The sequence below is a fragment of the Xyrauchen texanus genome, chromosome 8 (assembly GCF_025860055.1).
Source record: "Xyrauchen texanus isolate HMW12.3.18 chromosome 8, RBS_HiC_50CHRs, whole genome shotgun sequence".
NCBI classification, from domain to species: domain Eukaryota; kingdom Metazoa; phylum Chordata; class Actinopteri; order Cypriniformes; family Catostomidae; genus Xyrauchen; species Xyrauchen texanus.
In genome coordinates, this window is record NC_068283.1 from 17,711,761 (window position 1) to 17,735,425 (window position 23,665).

General features: G+C 36.5%; 2 protein-coding genes across 2 annotated transcripts in view; both read right to left on the reverse strand.

Moving 5' to 3' along the window:
* LOC127648445 (eukaryotic translation initiation factor 3 subunit B) overlaps positions 1-5,780 on the reverse strand; it is a 29,933-nt gene extending 24,153 nt beyond the window's left edge. Inside the window, exons 1-4 of the mRNA XM_052133118.1 lie at positions 5,562-5,780; positions 4,992-5,184; positions 2,764-2,883; positions 2,618-2,675 (exon numbers count right to left, since the gene is read on the reverse strand). Coding sequence (XP_051989078.1) covers positions 2,618-2,675; positions 2,764-2,883; positions 4,992-5,184; positions 5,562-5,664 — 474 coding nt within the window. The 5' untranslated portion in view covers positions 5,665-5,780. The remainder of the gene's footprint in view (positions 1-2,617; positions 2,676-2,763; positions 2,884-4,991; positions 5,185-5,561) is intronic.
* A 4,181-nt stretch (positions 5,781-9,961) lies between these two features.
* Positions 9,962-23,665, reverse strand: part of LOC127648236 (guanine nucleotide-binding protein subunit alpha-12) — a 49,495-nt gene continuing 35,791 nt past the window's right edge. The window contains exons 3-4 of the mRNA XM_052132817.1: positions 14,028-14,078; positions 9,962-13,269 (exon numbers count right to left, since the gene is read on the reverse strand). Coding sequence (XP_051988777.1) covers positions 12,700-13,269; positions 14,028-14,078 — 621 coding nt within the window. The 3' untranslated portion in view covers positions 9,962-12,699. The remainder of the gene's footprint in view (positions 13,270-14,027; positions 14,079-23,665) is intronic.

Consider the following 23,665-nt stretch of genomic DNA (forward strand, 5'->3'; position numbering starts at 1 on the left):
CTAAATGAAAACATAGCCGAATAATGCAATCTCCTGGAGTTGTATCTGCCGAAGTAGTGAATAAAATCAGCTATTTGGGAGCATTTTGACTATCTAAAAAATGACACAGGAGTTGTTGGGTATCCAGTATGCAAAACGTGCAGACGAAAAGTGCCATCAAAAGCGGTGAACACATGTAATATGTTCCAGCACCTGAGGGATCACCATCCAGAGATTGATGCCCAGATGAAGGTAATAATTTTACAAACAGCAAATATTATATGTAGTGTTCTACTTACCTTTTAGTAAAGTCAAACACTGAATTGAAACTGTGGAAATCTGAAGACTTGTATATTTTAAGTATAAAAGAGGAGAGGGTTCAGCATTATATAGTGAATACGATGCCTTCAAACAGTTTTCCAACTTGAATACGATTTCAGTGATCGTAAAAGTGCTGTGATTATTAACATTTATGCATTTGGCAGATGCTTTTATCCAAAGCGACTTACAGTGCACTTATTACAGGGACAATCCCCCCAGAGCAACCTGGAGTTAAGTGCCTTGCTCAAGGACACAATAGTGGTGACTGTGGGGATCAAACCAGTGACCTTCTAATTACCAGTTATGTGGTTTAGACCACTACACCACCACCACTCCATATATATCTGCTTTATCTCGGATTATCCGGCTGATCATTAGATTACAGAATGAAGGAAGAAGGTTCTCCTAGCCGGACACCTGTTTTATTTTAAACACATGGTTTATAGTTTTTATATATATATATATATATATATATATATATATATATATATATATATATATATATATATATATATATATATATATATATATATTATTTTGGTTATTTTTCTTTTATATATATTTAATTTATTGAAAGGGTATACATACTTTTTTGTTGAAAAGGTGCAGTACGTTTTGGCGTCAGAGGGCCGATTTAGAAAATTGCACCTACTTAAATACAAGTACTTTACCTACTCGCTTTCAACTTGTTCTCTGTTTAAATTAGGAATATATATGTTAACTGCATGTCCTAATGAATGCTCTATAAAACTTAAGTTGTGATACTGTTTGTGGAGGTTTTTATTGTTGTATAATAGGTAAATCTACAGAAAATCATAAAAATCGTGATTTATTTTTTTTATCAGACAATAATCGTACCATCAAAAATTCACATCGTGACATCCCTTTTCTGAAGACGAAAAAAGTCAGCTGAATGACATTCTCAGAATGTTCTGCACTTTTTTCAAGACTATAAACTATCAGAACTATTTGTCCAATGAGTTCACTTTCAGAAAACGAGCTTTTGTACATTTTAAAACGTTTAAATATTTGAACTCTGACTCTCTTTACCTCGGATCGCATTTGCTGAGCTTCTTCAGAAAATGTAAAATGCATTATGACATTAAAATTAATTTTAGATGACAATCGAGTTCATTTGGTCATTAAAAGTTGCTGGACAAATATATGGGACATAATGTAGTTGTGATGGCAATGCTTTAGATGAGATGATTGTTCAAAATAGCTTGTTGAATGTATCATATGTAAACCCTAATATTACACGGCATCAAGTTTTCTTTAATAGCTGTGCACACAGCATGTACACATCGATTGATGGTCCTTATCCTAAGACCAAATGATTCCCCCCATACTTGGTGAAGGTTGCCAGCTTGAAAAGGGCCATGACGATTCGCTTTCGGGGCGGAACCGGTTGGTGGCAACCTGCGATATGCGCTACATCAGGACCAATATTACAGTCCTATCAGAAGGGCAACTGCTGCCTTTTGATTGCAATTCCTCCTCTTCTGATTGCTTTTATTTGTGAAATTAAAATGACAGTAAATTGTTTAATTTCAATGAATTGTCTCAATATTCTCCCTATTTTACCAAAACTTAAAGAGGAAAAAAATTTGGGACATCTGGGAGGTGAATTAGAGATAAACCACATTTCTGAATGGAAACGGCTTAAGGGCAGATTTCTTTTGCGATAAACCAAAACTTGTGCAACACTTTTGCAAAGTTTTTTTAGGCATGACATCTTCACACACACACACACACACACACACACACACACACACACACACACACACACACACACACACATAGAAACTATGGAAACAAATTTGTTTTATGCATTTTCACTTTGTCGATAACAAAATAGTGCAAAAAGTGGATAGAAACTAGGCTACTGATACATATTTTCACTGTCAGACTGATGCATTTTTACATCCCCAATTTCAACATAAAATCTAAAAAATACAGTATACTACTACTGAAGACATTATATCATACACATTTTGAATATAGCAGGTCAATGTAGGTATCGACTTCTCAAAACTAACCAAAATATAATGTAGACTAAAACTAGGGAATGTTCTGATCGATCAGCCACCAATCGTTATCGGCCGATATTCACATCCTATGGCTCGATCAGTAATTTGGCTGATCGCATAAACTGATCACACATGTCGAAAAAGACACACAGCTCCTTTAAGACTTCAGCAGCACTGCCTTGACATTACGGAATGTGACCATCTTGATGACTATCTTTTGTAAATCATGAGGCAGAATCAATGCACCATACCGAACGTTTCTTGAGAAAAAAAAATTAAATACTCACAAAATCTTTAAAGGGCTGCTTCTCAGGAGATTCCCACTCATCACTGATTGACATGTACCTAAGAAGAGGACAAGAAATATTAAGGTTATGAAACCATCCATGTTTCACCATCGTTACAAATGAAATTATAGTTTGGCACAACATACTTGTCAAAGTCAGTGAACAGATTAACACGGAAAGTATGCTGCTTGTCCAGCTTGTAGCCATCAGCGTTCTTGACTGCTTCATGAGCATGGCTTGGGGCAGAATACTCCAGAAAAATGTACCTGTGTAGACGAAGATAATTAATTACTACTAAAACATATTCAAGTACTACAACACACAATTGATTGTTGATCATGTCAGTAAAAAGAGAATCTAAAAGGCGTTTTCTTGCCGATTCAAACCACAGTCGTTTTTTTCCAAGCTAGGCAACAAGATCTTTTCTGTTAACTGTTATTCGTCATTTCTACTGTACATTATAATATATTGATGCCTGATTTGGCTTGCAGCATCAAAAATTCTAAACTGAAGCTCTAGTGTGAACAGTTCTTGAAACAACAGGCAAAACATTACAATAACAAAACAATGTTTGTTATTGGCCAAAACTTATATACTGGTATATCCCTAGTCAGGGCCGTAGCAAGGTAATCTGGGCCCTCTGACTGTACATTGCTCTGGAGCCCTTTCCTTTTAAAACATACAGAATTAGATAGAGAAAACATTTAGTAGGGTTGCTTCAGCTGTGCTTAAGTTCTCGCGTAAGTTGGGACGTAAAGTTCATATTAAAGGCTTAATAACTACTAGTTAGTTCGTAACTAACGGTGTGTTCACACTTGGCAGGTTTGGTTCGATTAAAACGAACTCTGGTGCGATTGCTCTGTTAGTGCGGTTCATTTGAACAAGTGTGAACGCTGCCTCCTGAACCTTGGTGCGCACCAAACAAGCTGACCGAGACCGCCTAAAAAGTGGGTCTCGGTCGGCTTCCAAACAAACTCTGGTGAGGTTTGATTGATATATGAACGCAACATGGACCAAAGACGTCTAAACGGACCAAAAACAGTAAGTAACTACAGACCTCAAGCATACCTGGTTCTCCTCATCATAGGAGCTAGCCTATTACAGTTCGGTACAGGCATCGCAACCGCTGTCAGCTGTCCTTGCAGCATATCTTTGTTTGTGTATGCAACAGAGGAATTCGTGGTGCTGTTTTGACTCCTTTACACATTTTATTTGCTCTTCGTTTGTTCTCAGCTGGTAAAAACACCACAATAAATACATGTATAACTATAACGAGTGCCTTTCGCCCAGCAGCCAGCATTGTTTTGGATGTTTGGCAAGTTCTGTCAAAACATATACGTCATAAAAGCTGTCCAATCAGGTTGTGAATTTTCCTGATGCCTTTGGTTTTGTATCGTTAGGTTCGGTGTTAAAAATGCCAGTGTGAATGCTAAGCGAACCAGGACTAAATGTATCATTTTCTATTCTGAATATTTCTACAAGTGTGAACACACCCTTAGTCAGTGCTTAATTCTTAAGGCCTGTTCTTAAAGCAAGACTTAACTAGAAGCTCATAAGCTCTCCATAAAGTGCATTATCGCATAATATGACGTTTACCTGCATTTATCCAATAAATAGCCTTCAAGTTTGTACACAGGTGTGTTAAAAAGTTGTGCATTTCAGTTTGATCTTGTTACGGTTGATGTTCAAACCTTGTTTGCTGACGTAACTGTCAGCTGTAATAAATTATATCCCCATTAAAATACGATACATAATAAAAGTAGGTTTGATAAATTGTAGCCTATATTTTGCCCTGTGTAAATAACAATAAATAGGAACTTTATCTAAAATAAACAAGGGGTGATGAATAAATAATAATACAACAGGCTGAAAAATAGACATTTATTAATTTTAATATATATTTTGAATGTGTTGAAAGTCACACCGGGCAACACCCTGAAAACTGCACCGTTTGATCGGTTTCATGTTGAAGAGCTGTTTAAAAGTAAGTTTTCTCTCTCGTAAATGTAAGCGAGTGTAAATGTCAACATCACATATGTCAAAATGATTGATGCCTGTCATGCAAAACTCGAGCTCATTAAATGAGTCTGCTTTTTTATTCCATCAGTTACTCCCGGTTGGAGGATTCCGTAAATATTTTGTTTATACGTGGGGTTATGTTCTACCTAGGTTTAAAGCTGCAACACTCAAATATTTTGAAAATCGTAAATTGTGAATTAGTGCCCATTTACGCCACAACTAGGCTAAGTTGTAACTTACATATAGCTGGTGCAACCGGCCCCTGGACCTTTGGGCCCTTGAATCGTTACCACCTTTCACCCCACTAGTTACAGCGCTGTCCCTAGCTTTCCCCAATTTTTTATAAATTTTTTACCCCTTGGTTTTTCCATCTGCCTCTGGGTAAAATTCATTGGTGATTTTGCCAAACTTTGAGAAGATCTTCTGGATGACGTTCTTCAGTTTCTCCAGTCGTTCTGGTCCAACTTGAGGGACATTATCAACCACAACGACCGAGTCGATGCCATCAGTCTCCTGAGGTTTATCCCGGAGAACATCCCCCAGTAGCTCTGCAAATGGAGAAATCATCCAATAAATGATCCATATCATCAGACACATCCACAAATGCTTCAAATGTTACATCAGCACAATGTACATGGGAAAAGATACTGATTCAAGAGCCATTTATTGAGCATCAAAAAAGCTGAAGATTCAAAGTACCAATTGCTCCACTAAACGCGGGTACATTTTCCGAAAGATGTTACGATGCTTTTGTCCTGTTACCGCAAGTTAAACCTTTACTCTGAAAAAGCCAAATTAACCAGTACACAAAGTTGAACTTATCCGAAATGGGTTAGTGTTGGCTCCGAGCTGACATGTTGATCTTTAGGGTTTAGTGTGGCTGATACACCGTTAGCAGTCGAGCTAAAGCACAGGCCTCTCTTACCCTCATCACTGACGTCATCAACGAAATCCTCCGGATCACTAAACGACGGCTCTTCCTCGTCATCATAATCCATATCGGCCTCCATGTTGTCCGTATCTCGCATTTAAAGATCGACTGCTGTCAATATGGGCTAGTGGAAAAAGCGGTGGAAATGGTCACTGCGGCGATTCAGAGATTTTACTCTATCGGCCATGTGCAAGACACCCGGCGCCAAGCACTGCGAGCTAGAGAAGGACCGTACCATGTGTGTGGGGTCCTTCTGATTGATCTTTCACATCTGTTGGTATTAATGTGTAATGTATATATGAGAGAAAGATTTATTTTTACTGTCATGTTTCGTTTTAATCTTAGTAATGTTGTTTAAAATGTCTCAGATTTGTAGTACCCCAAAATGACAAAATCCACCCCTCAATGGCAAACTTGATCTTTCCCTCGGTTTAACGCGCTCAACTTCCTGTTCATGTGACAGAATGAGCTCTGCATATAATTTTTTGGTGGTGCAATATTTGTTGCAGAAATGTACAACAATAATCACAACACAAAATATCGTAGAACAAATCTATGAATCAGACCCAAACACCAAGAGCTATACAAATCAGACACTCAGGTGCACTCAGTAACATTTTTGTTTGCATCATGGTGGGCTTACACTGATACTTAGTGCCGTGGATGCAGCATCATTCATACACAATTTACAGATGCATTTGAAGAGACTCACTATTCATAGTCGGCCATGATTAATTTAATCCATGAGTGAAAATGTCGGGCTGGTCATGTGATCATAAAATGGCAGCCCCCATAAGGAGACCCTCTCCATGTATTGTATTGGCAGGGACATACATTTTGTGTTTTTCAAATTTTTCTGCTTCAGTTGTGGTGTGGATTCACGTTGTTTCTAGATTATTGTGCAGAGTGATCAGATGCATTTTAAATAATTGCAAAAAGCTTCATTGGCCAAAATAATTAACTTGATCACAAAAACCCAAATTTCACTGTTTTTTGGCCCTGGCACAAAATGGCCAGCTAACATCATTTGACTAATCATATCAGCAGCACCTGGGAAAGTGTGAACGAGTACTAGTCAGGTGAAATCACTATCTTTCTGATTGGATTATAAGAGCAGACTGATTGCTATAAAAGGAGGGAAGAATTGCTCGTAATCATCGTGTTCTTGTTAGCAATGTTTACCTCTAAAGAAAGACGTGCAGCCATCGTTGCATTGCATCAAAATGGCCTCACATGCAAGGAAATTGCTGCAACGAATATTGCACCTGAAAGAACCATTTACCGGATCATCAAGAACTTCAAGGAGAGAGGTTCAACTGCAGTGAAGAAGGCTTCAGGACTTCCCAGAATGTCCAGCAAGTGCCAGGACCGTCTCCTCCTGAGGAGTCAGCTACGGATTGTGTCACCACCAGTGCAGAGCTTGCTCAATATTGGCAGCAGGTTGGCGTGAGTGCATCTGCACGCACAGTGATGCGAAGACTTTTGGACAATGTCCTGGTGTCAAGAAGGGTGGCAAGAAGCCACTTCTCTCCAAGAAAAACCTCATGACAGACTGAAATTATGCAGGAAGTACAAGGATTGGACAGCACTAGACTGGTGCAAAGTTATTTTCTCTGATGAAGTCCCTTTCCAACTGTATGGGACATCTGGAAAATCAATAGTCCGATGAAGAAAAGGTGAACGCTACCATGAGTCTTGTGTCATGCCAACAGTGAAGCATCCTGAGACCATCAAAACTTCCTGCAAGAGCAACTTCTCCCTACAATCCAGGAGCAATTTGGTGATCCGTGCATTTTCCAGCATGATGGAGCACAATGTCACAAGGCGAGAGTGATAATAAAGTGGCTCGGAGATCATTACATTGAAATTTTGGATCCGTGGCCAGGCAACTCCACGAATCTTAATCCCATAGAGAACCTGTGGTCAATCCTTAAAATTCGAGTGGACAAGCAGAAGCCCACAAATTGTGATTTAACTCTGAGCACTAATAAGGCAAGAATGGATTGCCATCAGTCAGGATTTGGCCCAGAAGCTGATATCCAGCATACCAGAGTGAATTGCAGAGCTTATGAAGAATAAGGGTCAACACTGTAAATATTGACTCTGTGCATATATTGAATGTTTTTGCCAATAAAATCCTTTAAAACTTATGAAATGCTTATTGTATTCCAGTATACCATAGAAACATGTGAAAAAAATAATCTACATATACTGAAGCAGCAAACTTTGCAAAACACAAAATTTATGTCACTGCCAATACTTTTGGCCACGGCTGTAGAATAAAAACTCTTTTATAAGGTTACTGATATGACTGGAGTCTTCATCTCATGTGAATGCTCATGATTGTACTATTCATTTATTCTTGATTAAGTGCTACTTTAAAATATATAAAGTTATTAATAGGGTCATTACTACAAGTTTGTAACATTTCTGCTTTAAAACGTTTGAAAAATGAAGCTTACTTGCATAAATATCTAAGTTTCATCAATGAAGGTTGTTCACTGTTAAAGATTTTATAAGTCATACCGGACAAGCTGAATGAGTTTAAAAATGTGGAGGTCCAGTGCAAGTGGATAATTTATCCACTACATGTTCTGTTAATGATATCAACCAAACATATTTGTAAACTCATACTGATGAATTTATTTCTGTTACATATATTTTCCCTATATCTTCCCATTTCTGTGTGCATGTTATTCTTGACCACATAAGACTAAAATAAAAAATAAAGGATAACATATAAATGTGTGTGTGCTTTACCAGTACTTTTAGGTGAAAGCAGGACAGATCTGTATATGTAACTGCACAATTTAACAAAATAAAAAAAATCCCAGATTTAGATATGATTGGATTAAAATTATCATGTTTTTCCATTAGGCTGAACTTTTGAGCTCAATATTTACAGTCGGCCACAATATTGCTCAAGAATGGCCATTTTGTTCTGCCAGATAAACAACCAAATTGAAATTTGTTTAATTAGTAGTAAAGAGTCGTTGGCAAAGAAACTAAATTCTTTCTGTTATGATAAAGGGTGCTATTTCTACAACAAAATGTTTCCACAAAGCCCCAAAACTTGAACAGTGAAAGTCTAGGAATATAGGCGCCATTGGGGTTTTCAGTCCTCTTTATATTTCTCTTGAATTTTATTGAATTCATGTTATTAGGAATCTGTGTGGGATTTAGTTTATAAGGATTTACTGTGGTAGGTGGGGTTGCTTAAAAAAATCACTTATTTTGATTTCCAACAATAGGGGACGCTCTTGTTGCAAGGTTTAAATTGGCCTTGGTTTTGATTCACTTTGTGAGATTTCCAAGTCATTCCACAGTCACATGATTTGTTCTGTATGAACAAACTCTTGCCATCTGCACGATTGAGCATCAGTGTCCTAATAATGTTTTGGCTGCCAAAATTAGATAACTATAAGTGAAATTCCCAAAGGCACACTTATCCAACTATTGTTAAATCTTTCATGTTCCCTCATTCTTTAATACAAAAAAAAAAAAAAAAAAAAAAACAATGTTGCATGTATATTGTGTTACTGTATATTTGTAATGATAACACAGGCCTAGCAGGAAGATCAAAATAAAGGGCAGACTGAAACATTATAAGCAGGTCAATAGACTTGTAATTTCTAAATATCAGAGTTGAAATACAATGAAAGGAGGCCTAGAGGAAATATAAGTATAACACAAGTCATGAGTTTTAGCTCACACAAATAAGCCACGATTGGCCCAGAGAAAGACGCTTTGTGTTTAGACATGATCTCCTCTCTTGCACATGGGATTTGTCAGGGGTTACATTATAATATTTGTTTAGATGTGTCTTACCATAATACCGTACCGTCTTTGTTCATGGGAAAACATTAGACCCCCCACAGGAAATGACAGATTGTCAGCAAAGCAACTATTATATGACAATAACCCCTAAAATAGCGGACTACAAAGATGCATCTAAGCCTCAAGTTCAAATGATGCTTACTGAACACAGGGCCCAGTTGGGGGTAAAACTTCCTTTGCCACTTAACTCTTACACAACCGCTGTTTATTTTCCTGTTTAAACTTGCTCCCAAAGCCATGTGCAGGAAATGCATAGTGTTGGGATAGTGATTCAGTTGGGAAAAACAGCAGCAGATTTAAACATTACTCCATCTCACAAATAAGGAACTAAAACCCAAAAGGTTTAAACTAATCAAAATATGTTTGAACTTAACAATAAACTATCTGAAATAATAACCTTCGGATTAATTTCAAAAAGGTATTTTGGTCTATACAACAATTCACAGTAGCTTGCATTAAAATATGTAAACATGTTGAGTTACACACATGTAGTATTACACTTAACAACCCCCAAATATAATGAAACATTAACATTTTATTGAATTTATACAATTCTTATATACAAAACACACATAATGCAGTTAATCTGAAATCTCACACTTTTTACAATCACTGGAAATGTAAAACTTTAGGGAAGCAACATGAAAATTAAAGAAGTACAGTAAATTACTGAAAACTGTGTTAAAGTGGACATCCTGTTAACAGTGACAGTCATGAGATACTAAGAGTGACAAAACAGCAGAGCAGCAATTATAAAGTATTTAAATCACTATCAGTAGACTGAAATCACATTATTTAATTGGAAATTGTTTCTAAAATTATTATTCACAAAATATAATTGATATCAAATTAATTACACTCCATATGCTTATCTTGATTGTGAGCTTTAAAGGAAGAGTCAGTTTTTCATAAAAGTTAACTCAATCAACAGCATTTATGACATAATATTGATTACCATAAAAAAGATTTTTACTCGTCTCTCGTTTATTTACCAAAAGTAAAAATCACGGTTATAGTGAGGCACTTACAATGGAAGTACATGGTGCCAGTAGATAGATGTTAAAATACACACTGTTTCAAAATTACTGCCACAAAATGTAAACATTACACATGTATTTATGATTTTAGTGTGATAAAATCGATTTACCCGAATTACTGTGTTAAATAGTTTACGAGCGTTTCATGAAAGTGAAGTTGAAATTTTGTACATAACTTTTCCCTGATAAGGTTAGAAAGGGATTTTATCACACTAAAACCATGTTAACATGTATAATGTTTACATTTTGTGCACTTTTGAAATGTTTGATGTTTATGGACTGGACCCATTCACTTCCACTGTGTCACTGTAACTGAAATTCATTTTAAATAAACAAAGGACGAGTCAAAATTATTTTTTGTGGTAATCAACATTATGCCACAAATGCTGTAAATTCAGCTCAACTTGTATTGAAGACAAAAAATTCCTTTAATACCTTTTATATATATGCATTGGGCCTGTTTATCCACTATTTAACTTTGAAACACTCCCATCAACACAGGCTTGAAATAAAGAATTAAATCTACTTCTTACTCTCCACGAGAACCGGAGATCTTCCAGCTTTCAGTGACAACAGTTTAGGGTGTGTCTGAAATCTCAAAAACCCTGCCAGCTCTGGGTCATTGAACAACATTGTCATGCGCTGATTTCTTCTTGAGGACATCAAGGTTTGAAATAATTTACAGTCCATCATTACAATAAAAAAGAAGGGCTAATGCTGTCCGTTACAGTACAAAAAAAGTAAAGAATGCAAGAAAAGATGCACTCATGAAAACCCAAAACTATTTGATAACACATATGAGGACATACTGTATCTCAAGCTACCCTTTGAAATGAAACAATGGTTAAAACAATTCTGACAAGCCGACACTAGTGCTGAAACAGAAACCACTCATTTTCTGAGGAGCGCTTGAATAACTACCTATGATGATAAAACCATTTAACCGTAAAACGGCTCAAATCGTGCCACCTACCACAAGAAACACTCCTCATACATCAATGTGGGTGTAAAAAGTGGGGCCTTATCTGGGATTTGAAACTGGGATTTCTTGCAGTCACATCAGCTAAAAGCAAAAGCGAACCATTCAAAAAGATCAAGAGACCAAAACATGTTCCTGGCTGAAACCAAGGAGAAACTATTGTCTTTATATCTGCTGATAATACAAGGGATAAAGTTCCATGTTATTTTTCTCGATAATATCCATTTTAAAGTGATGTGTTACAAAGTTTGAGAGGCTTGTTATAGTCGTCAGAATCTGTATAATGTATGAACCGTCAACAAAAAGTACAGATGCTATGCAAAAATGACATTCAATTACTACCATTAATGCTTTATTCATCTGAAGTTAGTGGTGTTAGGCGAAACCAGTGATTTGACCCTACTATATATATCAAAGCTTGTAGCTTAACGTAGAGACACATGTATAGTTCAAAAGCAGGTGAGGTGAGACTGTTAAAATGTACAGAAGCAACTATTCACTCTATGTACAAAAAACCCTGCTTACTAATAAGGTACATTTTACATGTAAAAAAGAAAAATCAATATCAAAAAGTAACTGTTAACAAAAAGGAAGTAACATGAAAATGTCTTCTTGGTTTTCCGGATGCGATCTGGAAGATAATCCAGTGTAAATTTACTGTGCATTGTTTGAGTTTATCCTTGAGAAAAACTACCATACTACTTCTGCCATAGAAACATGTATGGTATGGGGAGGTCCATTCTGACCTCAGCCCTTAACTCTTGTTTGGATTTAACTTGCTTTTAGAGCCACTCAGTGGACATTTCACCTCGGAACTGCTGTGTATGTGTAATGAACCATGCAATATTATTTTGCAAAAATGCTGCCACAGTCACGTTATTTTCATGAGATTGAGCTGTAAAAAGTGGCACATTTATTATCTTTTTTTTTACCAAACTCATTGCGTTCACTAAACGTCCCCAACAAAACAAAATCACTCATTTATGCCATTCCCTTAGGATTATATGCCATGTCTTTGAAATAATGGAACTGACACAGCACTCCTATGACTCACTTTTTCAACAAAAGAGTGCATGATGGAAAACAATGGAGCATTAGTGAAATTGTAACACAAGATGCAAAACACATTTTGCACTATGAGTCTCTCCTGCACATTTGTTAAGGTAAGCAGGATTCAAATAAAGTCCAGTAGGCATTTCATGTCACGTTACAGGACGATGCGGCGAAAAAGGTATTATCTCAAACAACATTGAAAACAAGAGAAAGAGTCGTTTGGTCTTCACTGCAACATAATGTCCTTAAGGTTCTCCTGAAGAATCGTGTCTTTGACTGCGTGAAATACAAACCGAATGTTCTCAGTGTCAATAGCAGTGGTAAAGTGGTGGAAAAGAGGCTTGCTGCGGTTGCGACGTTTGCGGTTAAAGCATTGCACAAGATAGGCCTGCACGTCCTCCAGTCGATGAGGGTCTCCCCGAAAGTCGGAAAAGTGCTTGGAGATGCTGACTTTGCGGACTTTCTCCACCAGAAGGTCCATCTTGTTGAGGAAGAGGATTATGGAGACATTGGAAAACAGCTTGTTGTTGACTATGGTCTCAAAGATGTTCATGGATTCAACCAGTCGGTTGGTGCGGCGGTCTTCCATTAGCACCTGGTTATATTCGCTGGAGGACACCATGAAGAGGATGGATGTGATGCCATCAAAGCACTGAAACCACTTCTGTCTCTGAGAGCGCTGGCCGCCCACATCTACCATTTTGAAAGGGATCTTCTTGATGACAAAATCATGTTCCACAATTCCCTTGGTGGCCTTTCTGGCCAGAAGGATGTCCTGTCGGCTTGGTACATAATTCTGTAGGAAAACAGGTTGAAAATTGAGATTTCTTTTCCATAAGAATCACTGACACAAATCAAACAGGTTTTAGCTCTTCATACAGCGCTTTCAAATTTATCTGAACCTTTTGTATAAACAGGGCAACACTTAAACACACGTGTGCAACCTAAAACCTATATTCAGCACCTTTTGCAACCTTCATCGTTGTAATATATTTAAAATATATATGGTCATAAGTAAAACCTGAGCAGTCTCTTAAGCATTCCATGGCAATCCTTTGGTCAGTCTGATGCCATAAATACACAATCCTTAATAAAAATGGCCACTTTAACAGAAAGGGTGGACAAAATGTCCTTTGGTGCAGATTCCGAAGGGCCCACATCCCACCCAAACTACAACATGAAACTGTTTTGTCATTGGCCTTGATTTCCAAGCTCACACAAAACATTTCCAGGTCTTTTTCTTTTAATCACTCATCTGAGACACCAAATATGTGTTCTTGCAACCTTGGCCAAAATCTTATAGAGTCCATTTTACTTTCGCTCTCAGTGCCTCCTCAACCTGACCACCTCAACTGAAAACATAGCCTAAAACTATATACAGTATATATGCTAAATCTCTAACTAATTATCTATAATTCTTTATATAATAATAACTTAAGCTCATTTATTTAACAGATCATTATTTGTTACATTATTAAAACATTGCACATACATTGTTCATATACCACGAAGAATTGCCACTATTAAATATAGTGCTGAGTTATACTGACTCACCAGTTGGCCAATCCGATCCAAGTTGTCCAGGAAATACTTCACTGATTCACTCTGTTAATAAAAGAAAGAAAAACACTTTTGAAGTGAACTGAAAAAATAAAACATTTCAGATTATTCCAAATTCCTAATATTTTAATTTAAACTTGCACTTAATATATCAATCCATTTATTACTTGGGTCATTGGCAAATATGATTGTCTGAGGTGATACAAATTAAAATAGTTAAAAAATCTAGTTTAAAACATGTAATCTGTAGAAATGCAATTTTTGTGCTCATGGTGTTTTCAAGATGTATATACAAACATATAATTTTCTTCAAAAAATAAATAAAAACTAATGACTTTAAAATGTAAATTGGTGTAACCATCAAGTTAAAAATATATAAAAATTCTCTCCTTGCACCTTGAGTACATGCTTTTAAAAGTGCATATGTTTTTAAGGAAAATTGATTTGACTTATGAATATTAAGTTTTCATTTAATTGGCCTGGACAAAATGTGCCTTTTTATAAAAATGTCAAAATATCTGCTTATTGTTTATATATATATATATATATATATATATATATATATATATATATATATATATATATATATATATATATATATATATATATCAATATTGGTAACATTTTACAATAAGGTGCCATTATTTAACACGTTAGGTATAATGAACAAACAATTATCAATACATTTTTACAGTATTATTAATCTTTGTTAATTGTTAGTTCATAGTGCATTAACTAATGTTAACATTTTGTTAACAATGTTAACAACTTTTGATTTTTAAAAATGTATTAATATATGCTGAAATTAACATTAACCAATATTACTAAATGCTGTAAAAGTGTTGTTTATTGTTAGTTCACGTTAACTTATGTTGTTTACTAATGTTAACAAATGGAACCTTATTGTAAAGTTTTACTAAGATAATAATAAAAGATTATTCAAACATTTATTTTCTCAATAATTTCAGCTTTTAATGATTTCTATTAATTCTACTGTCTCTCAACGGTTACACATCATTTTTACTTTAACCCCCCAAAATATCAAAATTACTTTATGATTCAGATACTGAAAATATGCTCATAGTAAATGTGTATTCAAGTATATGTTTTTGTGAATTACTTTATAACCACACCCACCATATTATATTAAACAAAAAAATTTAATTGACCCACTTCAGTCGACATCAACTATTATAAAATAAACATATTATTTTTTATTAAAAGACTAGTAGACTAGTAAAAGTAGTTCTTTACTCAAGAAGCGCAATAAAAGTTTATAGAAAAAGCCTCTAAATAGTCCTCATTCTCACATTGTACTTTATTTGCAAAATTCTCTCCTAGCATTTTTTATTAAAATAAATAGGCTGTTCTACTTCAGGAATGGAAAGTTTTAAAGTAACAGGATGTTCCTATCTTTGCCTGAGAACTATGAAGGACACTCAAACCACACAGTACCCGTCAGCAGAACTCCAAACGAGAACAGCTTCCTCAAAATTTTAGCTTTACACGTAACACAAATAATCTCCGGTTCCTTCATAAAAAGCTGTGGGGAGTGAGATGACAAATCGCTTGAGTATTGCTCGCCTGGACCAACTTTTGCTTAAGTGCATATCGCATTTTACAGTCATGGCCACATTGCATTAAGTTCTATTTACTTTATAGACCATTGGCTATAATAAATGGATGGTATAATCTACAAATATTACAAACAAACATGCACATGAATGGCAATATCTCAAACGACTACAGCAGGAGAGTTGTACTGCTTTCTGTCTCAATCATTTACTATACAGCTACAGGAGAATCAGGCCAAAGGTCAGTGAAAAACTCAATCCATAAAAATAGCTGACTGATAAGATGTCTGGCTGCAACACTGAGCGATCAGAGTTAGTACACTATGTTCACACTGGACTCTTCCAAGAATCAATTATGTCTGGTGCCTTCATAAGCCACAATCTACTGATAACTACATGTGTTGCCTAATATCTGGAGACATTTCCCAAAACAATTTTTATTCTTATGCCTTATTAAAATGGACTCCCAGAATGAACTAAATTGCATAGCATTATTTCCTGACAAAGTTGTTTTCACGCAGGCTTTTGAATAGCAGACATTGTGACCTTGGCGTTTCAGTGAACATTGTCTGCAAATTGTGTCCTTTAGTTTGTGTGTGAGTGTGTATCTCACAAAGGCCCCTGGCCTGGCCCATGTTCCCAACAGGAAACAGCTGTGTGTGAAAACAGGGGATTAGTAGAACAGCGCCTGCTCCTTATAACAGACTGCAGCCCAACACCCCAGCCTTCACACACACACACACACACACACACACACACACACACACACACACACACACACACGCACACACACACGCACACACCAACATCAAGGCTTTAATGCAACACAGGCAGGAAATCACGCAGATATCTGACTGTGGGATTTATCAATCTCTCATTAAAACATGCACTCACAATAAAAATATTCCTTCATATAAAATCTTCTACAGTATTATGAGTTTATCATTACGGAGGGCCAAATAAAAAATATTTGTTTAAATATTATAAATATTTAAAACATACTGAAACTAAAAAAAACTACACTTAAAACTATAAATCATTAAATTACTAAATACATTTATAAATGTCCCCTGTGTTTTATTCGAACATTAGTTTGCATCCATGCATCCATTTTAGCATTATCAATGGGTTGATATTTCATTTAAGCAAAAGCTTCATCTAATTTTTAGGGTTACGGTTATCGGCACGTCATGTTCCAAATGTTCCAGTACCCGGACATTGGCCCTGTTATGCAGAGTTACTGATAAGCACCATCTGACTTGGTAATTAAATAAGCATTCCTCATACTGTATTACATCCTTTACAGCTAAAAACAACTCATCTTCGGTGCCGCTCTGTGGGTATTTCACCCGGAAACTGGAGCTCAAGTGTGCCCTTAGGCTGTGTGTCCACCAAAGCATTTTCCTGAGGCCAGCATATTTTTTTTCAATTGTTTGCAATGGGAGCACCGTGTATTTAAAAAAGCCAGCAGCTTTACAAGGCGCTGAGCTTCTATTCCACGCAATCTATTTCTGGTCGCCGAGAGTTGAAAAATGTTCAACTTTCCATGACGCAGCAGTCACAGTCACTTTTTACCCAGCCGTCCAATCACAGTGGAGGAGGGGTGGGACAACTACCACACCCACCAACCGTCACATCCTACTTGTACAATGACTGAACAACAATGGAGAAGTTTGCTGGTCGCTGAGTATTCAAATCTGTACCAGATGACATTCCCGGACTACCACAATATTAATATGAAAAAAATTATGCTTCAGCCTTCCCTTCATCCAGAGCAATGGCCAGAGCATTAATTCCACGGTCATTCCATATTATAGCAACCAAATCATTTCAATTGAAAAAACACTGCGCCTCCAAAGCGCTCCCAGCTGGGCGTTTTCAGAAGAGTGCCTGGCATTTTCAGCTGGCAAAAAACACTTTTGTGGACACACAGCCTTACATTCAAAAAAACCTTCCTGCTTCGGCCACTGGGGGCAGTGCTTTGAATTTCAGAAACCACAGATGGAGGGAGTTTATCTCAAGAAAATTAATCCTACTGTTTCAACCTAAATTCAACCTACTGAATTCATTGTGAGGTCAGTCTGACACCACAACTAAGTCTGAGCTAGGTACAATAACAGATGTCTTGCTAATGAAGTTGCCAACCAAAACTAAATTTTAAACTGTATAGACAATGTAAGGGAAATGTTTGCCGAAATAAACGCAGAACATGACAGTAACTTATGTGTGGACCCTTCTTAACAGCACTGAGCGTTATTTGGCCCTCCATGAATCATGGGTTAAAACGATAAACCAGTCAAAATTTTACAGCATTGTTTTGTTTTTAGCATTGACTCCCCAGTCTCCATTCATTTTTATTGTATGGAATATATCTTCGTTTGTATCACACAGAAAATTATTTTTGAAAATTTTGTTTAAATGTAAATTAATTTTCAAATAAAAATTCAAAATGATATCGTTTTGAATCCCTTTAAAAAAAAAAAAAAAAATGTGTATGATCAAAATGTTAAAAATAGATTACCGGTATACAATTTATATTGCCTACACATGCAGGCGAATCTCATGATGTTATGAAAATAATCTTTAAAAAAGAAACATGATACTTTTATTAATAGGCTTCTTTTTCTATATGCAAAGTATAATTTCTTTTTCCGTTTTTGCAGTACTGTCTGATAATTTTCCAGTCAGGCAGAGATAAAAAACTATAAACCTACACACATAGTCAACAGGACTGTCAACTGACCCTTATCTGAGCTCTCTGAATGGTTCTTACTCTGCGTGAAAGTGCATGATGCAAGTCATTGGTCGGTAAAGCAAAGTTTCCCTCCTACCTCAAGCTACCCTGTATCACTTCATGACGGCCTGCTGAGAGTGTGGGAAAGATCTACGCTGAGGTCTTGCATGCCACAACCAGCAACTTAAGTCCAATCTAGAGAAGTGTGCCCATGGGTATTTGTGCAGTGAGTAAAGGGAAGCATGATTGAGCACGGCCATGTAAAGAGGCCTTCACCCCTCCCTTCCCAGTGGAGATCACTATCGCTATAGCTTGCCCCTGTCTCCTCCAAATAAACAGCAGATCTGCAGAAATGAGATCCAATTAAAGGCATGCCTCATGGCCCTGACTCAAACATAAACCGTATTGACTAAGAAACACAGCCACAGATTTGAGGGAAATGTCTGGAGGCAAAATATAAAATAAAAAAAATAAAAAAATAGAGAGGCACATAACATAAAAATAGCCATGAGATAAATCTTTCCATATGCTCTGTTTCGATCAAACAGCATTGGTTTTGTCTTAAGAAAGAGCTTATATGGACCAAACCGAGTTAAAGGGATAAATGATTTCCTAAAGCTTTTGCAAGTCCATCCGGTATCCTTTTCACCACACACTTTGTTATATCTGACAGTAAACCTTCCTCTGCAGTGAACGGAGATCCCATTTAAGTGATGTTAAACTGCCAGATCCAGCAGCTGTGCTTTGTTGGTGAATAACGGTTCCATGGTGACTGAGAACAGACATATCACCAAATGTTTTCATTTTACTCTCTGAAGGAAATGAATCATGCCACTCTGTACATGTGAAATGCAACTGTATAAATCCCAATCTTTAAAAGAAAAATTGTACAGCTGGGTAAGGAGTGGCTTACCAAAAAAGGAAAATTCTGTCATCATTTACTCAACCTAATGTTCTTCCAAACACAAAGAACTTTCCTTTTCCATGAAACACAAATGAATATATTTTCAATACAACAAAATTAATAGGTTTTAGGGTTCCAAACAAGAATGCAAATGCAAATAAGATTTAAGAGCTTCAGTATAGAGAACGATTTTCAGTGAATAAAGACTTACATTTCAGTCTGTTTCTCCCATGAAGCTATATTAAAAATATTAAGCCCATCAAAAAGCATTGGAATATCTTAGAACCTTTTATTCTGTTTGGGTGAATTTCAGAGAGAAAATCAGCCATCTTCTGCACTGATAATGGCCGCCTCTCCTCCGTAAATAACAGACTATGTAAATAATCCTCATGCAAAACAAACACAGCTTGATTTCCCAGTCCTTGGAGTGGGATTAATTGTTTGGTTTGGAAGTGAGAAGAGAACTCATATTAATCCCCCACATGGAGCTCCTTCACCTCAAGAACTTCATAGAACCTCAGGCCGCTCTCACACTGTTGATCTAGTTGTAACTGTACACCTCGCCTTTCATCTTTGCGGATAGCCTCATATTATGATTTTTGAATTGGAGGAGACCAGTAGAAGGAAAATGGATGAGTGTCAGGGAGCTCTGAAAAAATTTGGAGACTTACATTATGCCAGAGGTATGTTAACAATAACATGAGTTGTGTTCCTAGAAACAAAAGACGAAAAGCTGTGTATATGCAAACATATACAGCATAAACATTCACACATTTCAAAATATCAAGACATAATTGATGTTAACTCAGAAATCATATTTTTTTTCATAAATTTCCTAAAAAATTGATTTCAATTGTTCACAAACAATTCAAGTCACTGAAAAAAGCTCTGGTAGACGAGCCTGTCTTGTCTATTTATATGCGACTCATGGAGAAATCTTGACCTCAAGAGCCCCGTCTGTTTTATATATATATATATAGCACAGTGACACTCAGTAAAAACTCAGACACTCAGTTTTTACTCAGTAAAAACATCACCAAAATGTCAAACGCATGGATAGACTGGGGGATTCTTCGGCTGAAATATCGGTGCGAGTGTCTCTGGAATGTTTCACATTGATGGCAGTAGATGCCGACTTCTGTAGAACAATAAGCTGTTCAAGAAATGTCATTGCTACGCTAAAGGTTTTTACATGCCCTGCCAACCTAAAAACAGCATACTGCTGAAAACCATCTTAGACCAACTTGAATTTAGTGCTGGTTTGATGCTGGTAAAGCTTGGACCACATAGCTATGATGTTCACCCACAAAACCTAGCACACGGTTACCACACCTTTTGACTAATGAAATTCCATGACCTTTCCAGTCATTTGTAATAACGTGATACAGATTTATAAAAAATACATTTAATTTAGACTGATTCAGCAATTAATCATTTAGACCGATTTGTGAACCGTTTCGACCAATTCAATGTAAAGAACTGACTCAAAGGGAATATTTCGCTCAAAAATAAAAAAAATGGCTTGAAAGCAAGTTTACTCTAAACAAGAGCAATATCTAGCTAGCTGATTAAATTATTTAGCGTAGAGGGAAACTATAAAACATATATTTACTATAGAAATATCCATGCCTTTTAAGATTTTGTCAATTTCCATGACTTTCCTAGGCATGTAAAACACAATTCTAAAATGTACTGGCATTTCCAGCTTTTCCATGACCATGGTAACCATGTTACAAGGCATAGCTGGTCAACTAGCATGTTTTGTTTTCTGGTGATACAGGTTGACCAATGTATTATTGCTGGTCAAGTTAAGGCATACTCACAAAGAAGTTCTTCTTTGTTCTTCGCTCAGAGCCTAAAATAATTTTGAAACAGCTGAGCATTACCATTTGCGAACATTCAGACACCGGACACACCGCTAGGAGAGGCAGAATTTAGAGCAGAATTTAAATATGAAGATGCACAATACTACATGTTAAACTCTGAGAAATATGCAATATTACAATGTGTTATTAATGCCTCATTCTAGGAGTAGAATTCACATAAGGTAAGAAAAAGAAGCCTTAAAGTAAGAAGACTTAATGTAATATAAATGCAATAGATAATGTGTAATTTGTCATGTTTACATTCTAAATTCATGGTGCTAATGTGCTTACATGCTATACATGGGCATAAACTGTTTAACAGTTAAACTGTTATTGTAATTTATGATGATACTGATACTACAGGACACAGACAAAATAATTATGATAAGCATATCTTACTTTGAACAGATGTGTGTGTGAATGGCTTTTAAGAGCACCATATAAAACAACAGAGTGAATGGGCACTTAAGAGTATTTAACTAGATTTGATATATTTTGCAGACTAATTAAACAAAAAATAAATAAATAGCAAGACATGGTCTTGGAAAATGTCTCTGCGCGAACAATCATACAGATGTAGGTACATTTGTAAAATGGACTAAAGAACATAAACAGAATTAGCTATCTGACTCAAAGTAGTTGAAGCTCCAGGTCACACCTACCAATGATGTGACAAATGGCAGTAAGGTGTTTAGTGGCCGGTACAAAGTTTTCCTGAGAGTTTGCGCTGGTAAGCTGTTACACACTACCGAAACAAACTCAAAAAACACCAGATTTTGTTCTAAATTACATCAGACCCGTTAGTTCTTAGATTTTGTTTGCCGGGGCCTTCTGTCAAGAAGCTCTTGTTGGAACACCAACACACCAGCTTCCCCTGCTGGGGACCAGAAAAAATATAACATGCGGATATTCTCTTTTCGACATGCCCCATTAAACCGAAAGATAACCAGCGTTCACACAGTGTCAGCATTTACTGAGTCAACCATGACCGTGACCTCAAGGGCAGACACAATCATTCAAGTCCTCTGTAATGCGAGAATGTGTAAAACAGTTTAGACTGAGAGTGGGGCCGTTGTGTTCCTCCTACAACACTCTTTGGTTTTATAGTCATTTCCCTATTCTTTCCCTTTTGCGGCATGCCTCAATCAGTTGCTCTGTTTCACTATCTTATCCCTCCACCTAATGGTGGCCCCCTCAGGGATACTGACCCTAAACAGGCCTGGAAACCAACCACTGATGGGTGGAATAAAAACAGAGTTGGAGATAAAAAAAAAAAAAATAGTCCAGAAAAACAATGTGGGTGTATGACGTTTGAGACAACAGACAAACATCCAATAATGTGGCTGCCTGTTAAGTCAGTTTTTCCTCTTCCAGTATGGTGCTCCCTTTGGGTATTTTTTCCATTACAAAACAAGAAACTTGCCATCTGTTTCAGAAAGGGCTCATAACTTAATATCTATTGCTAATCCTAATGCTTGAGCCTCGCAGTTTTCTCGAGAACATGAAAGCAGTGTTAAACTGTGCACTTTGCTCTAATGAAGATGCAGTCGAGGGAATCTGAAGTTTGTTCAAAGTCTCCTTCAACCAACCAGTCCTACAGGATCTTTAATTAAATAATTATGATCTTGAAACATACATTTCGTACGTACTGTATAAAATACACTCACACAAACACACACGTGTTGAAAAACACACACTTTGGTGTGGCTATCCTTATGATGATTCTCCATAAACATAATGATTTTTATACTGTACGAACTATAGATTCCATCCCCTTACCCTACCGCTAAACCTAACCCTCACAAAAAACATTCAGCATTTGTACATCAAATTAAAACCATTGTTTAGTATGTTTCTTACTAACATACCCCCCAATTCCAGTGATGTTAGCTAAAAAGCAACAACTGTAACCAGGACTTTTACACTAAAAATTAGCTTTTTTTCTAGCTTTTAACATTAAGTGATACTATTCTTGGTTAGAAATGTGAGAAAATTAGGCAAACCTTACATCACAGTGACATTTTTCTGCTGATCACGTCCGCCTATTTTGAAGTTAGTAGGCATCATGGTTCATGTAAACTGCACATGCTCCTTGATCTCACGAATAAGCTGCACCCCACATGATGTTGTCATACTCTAAACTCCCCCCATGTCAAAACAGTGGCACATAGTGAATCGCAAAGAGAAATTAAGTACAAAGGGAAAGAGGTACCGTAAACATTACAAGGAGCATCACAAAAAAAAAAAAATACTTTCCGCAAAGTGAAACTCAAAGAAAAAGAAGTGTTAGAAAAAAATATTATGCCAAAAGTCTGTTGCAGATAAAAAAAAGGATCTTGAATCTTGGGTTTTGTTTACAACATACATTGTTTTTTGCAATTAAACACAGCATTGTCTTTTGCAATACTTTATTTTTTTTGCAAATATATAATGCATCATATTGTCTCCATACATTGCCTCCTGCTTCCCAATGCCTTGCGGTCTGTTTGCGCTCTCTCTGTTTCATTCGCGGTTGCTTGCTGTCGATGTCTTGCTCATCAGATGTGCATACCTGA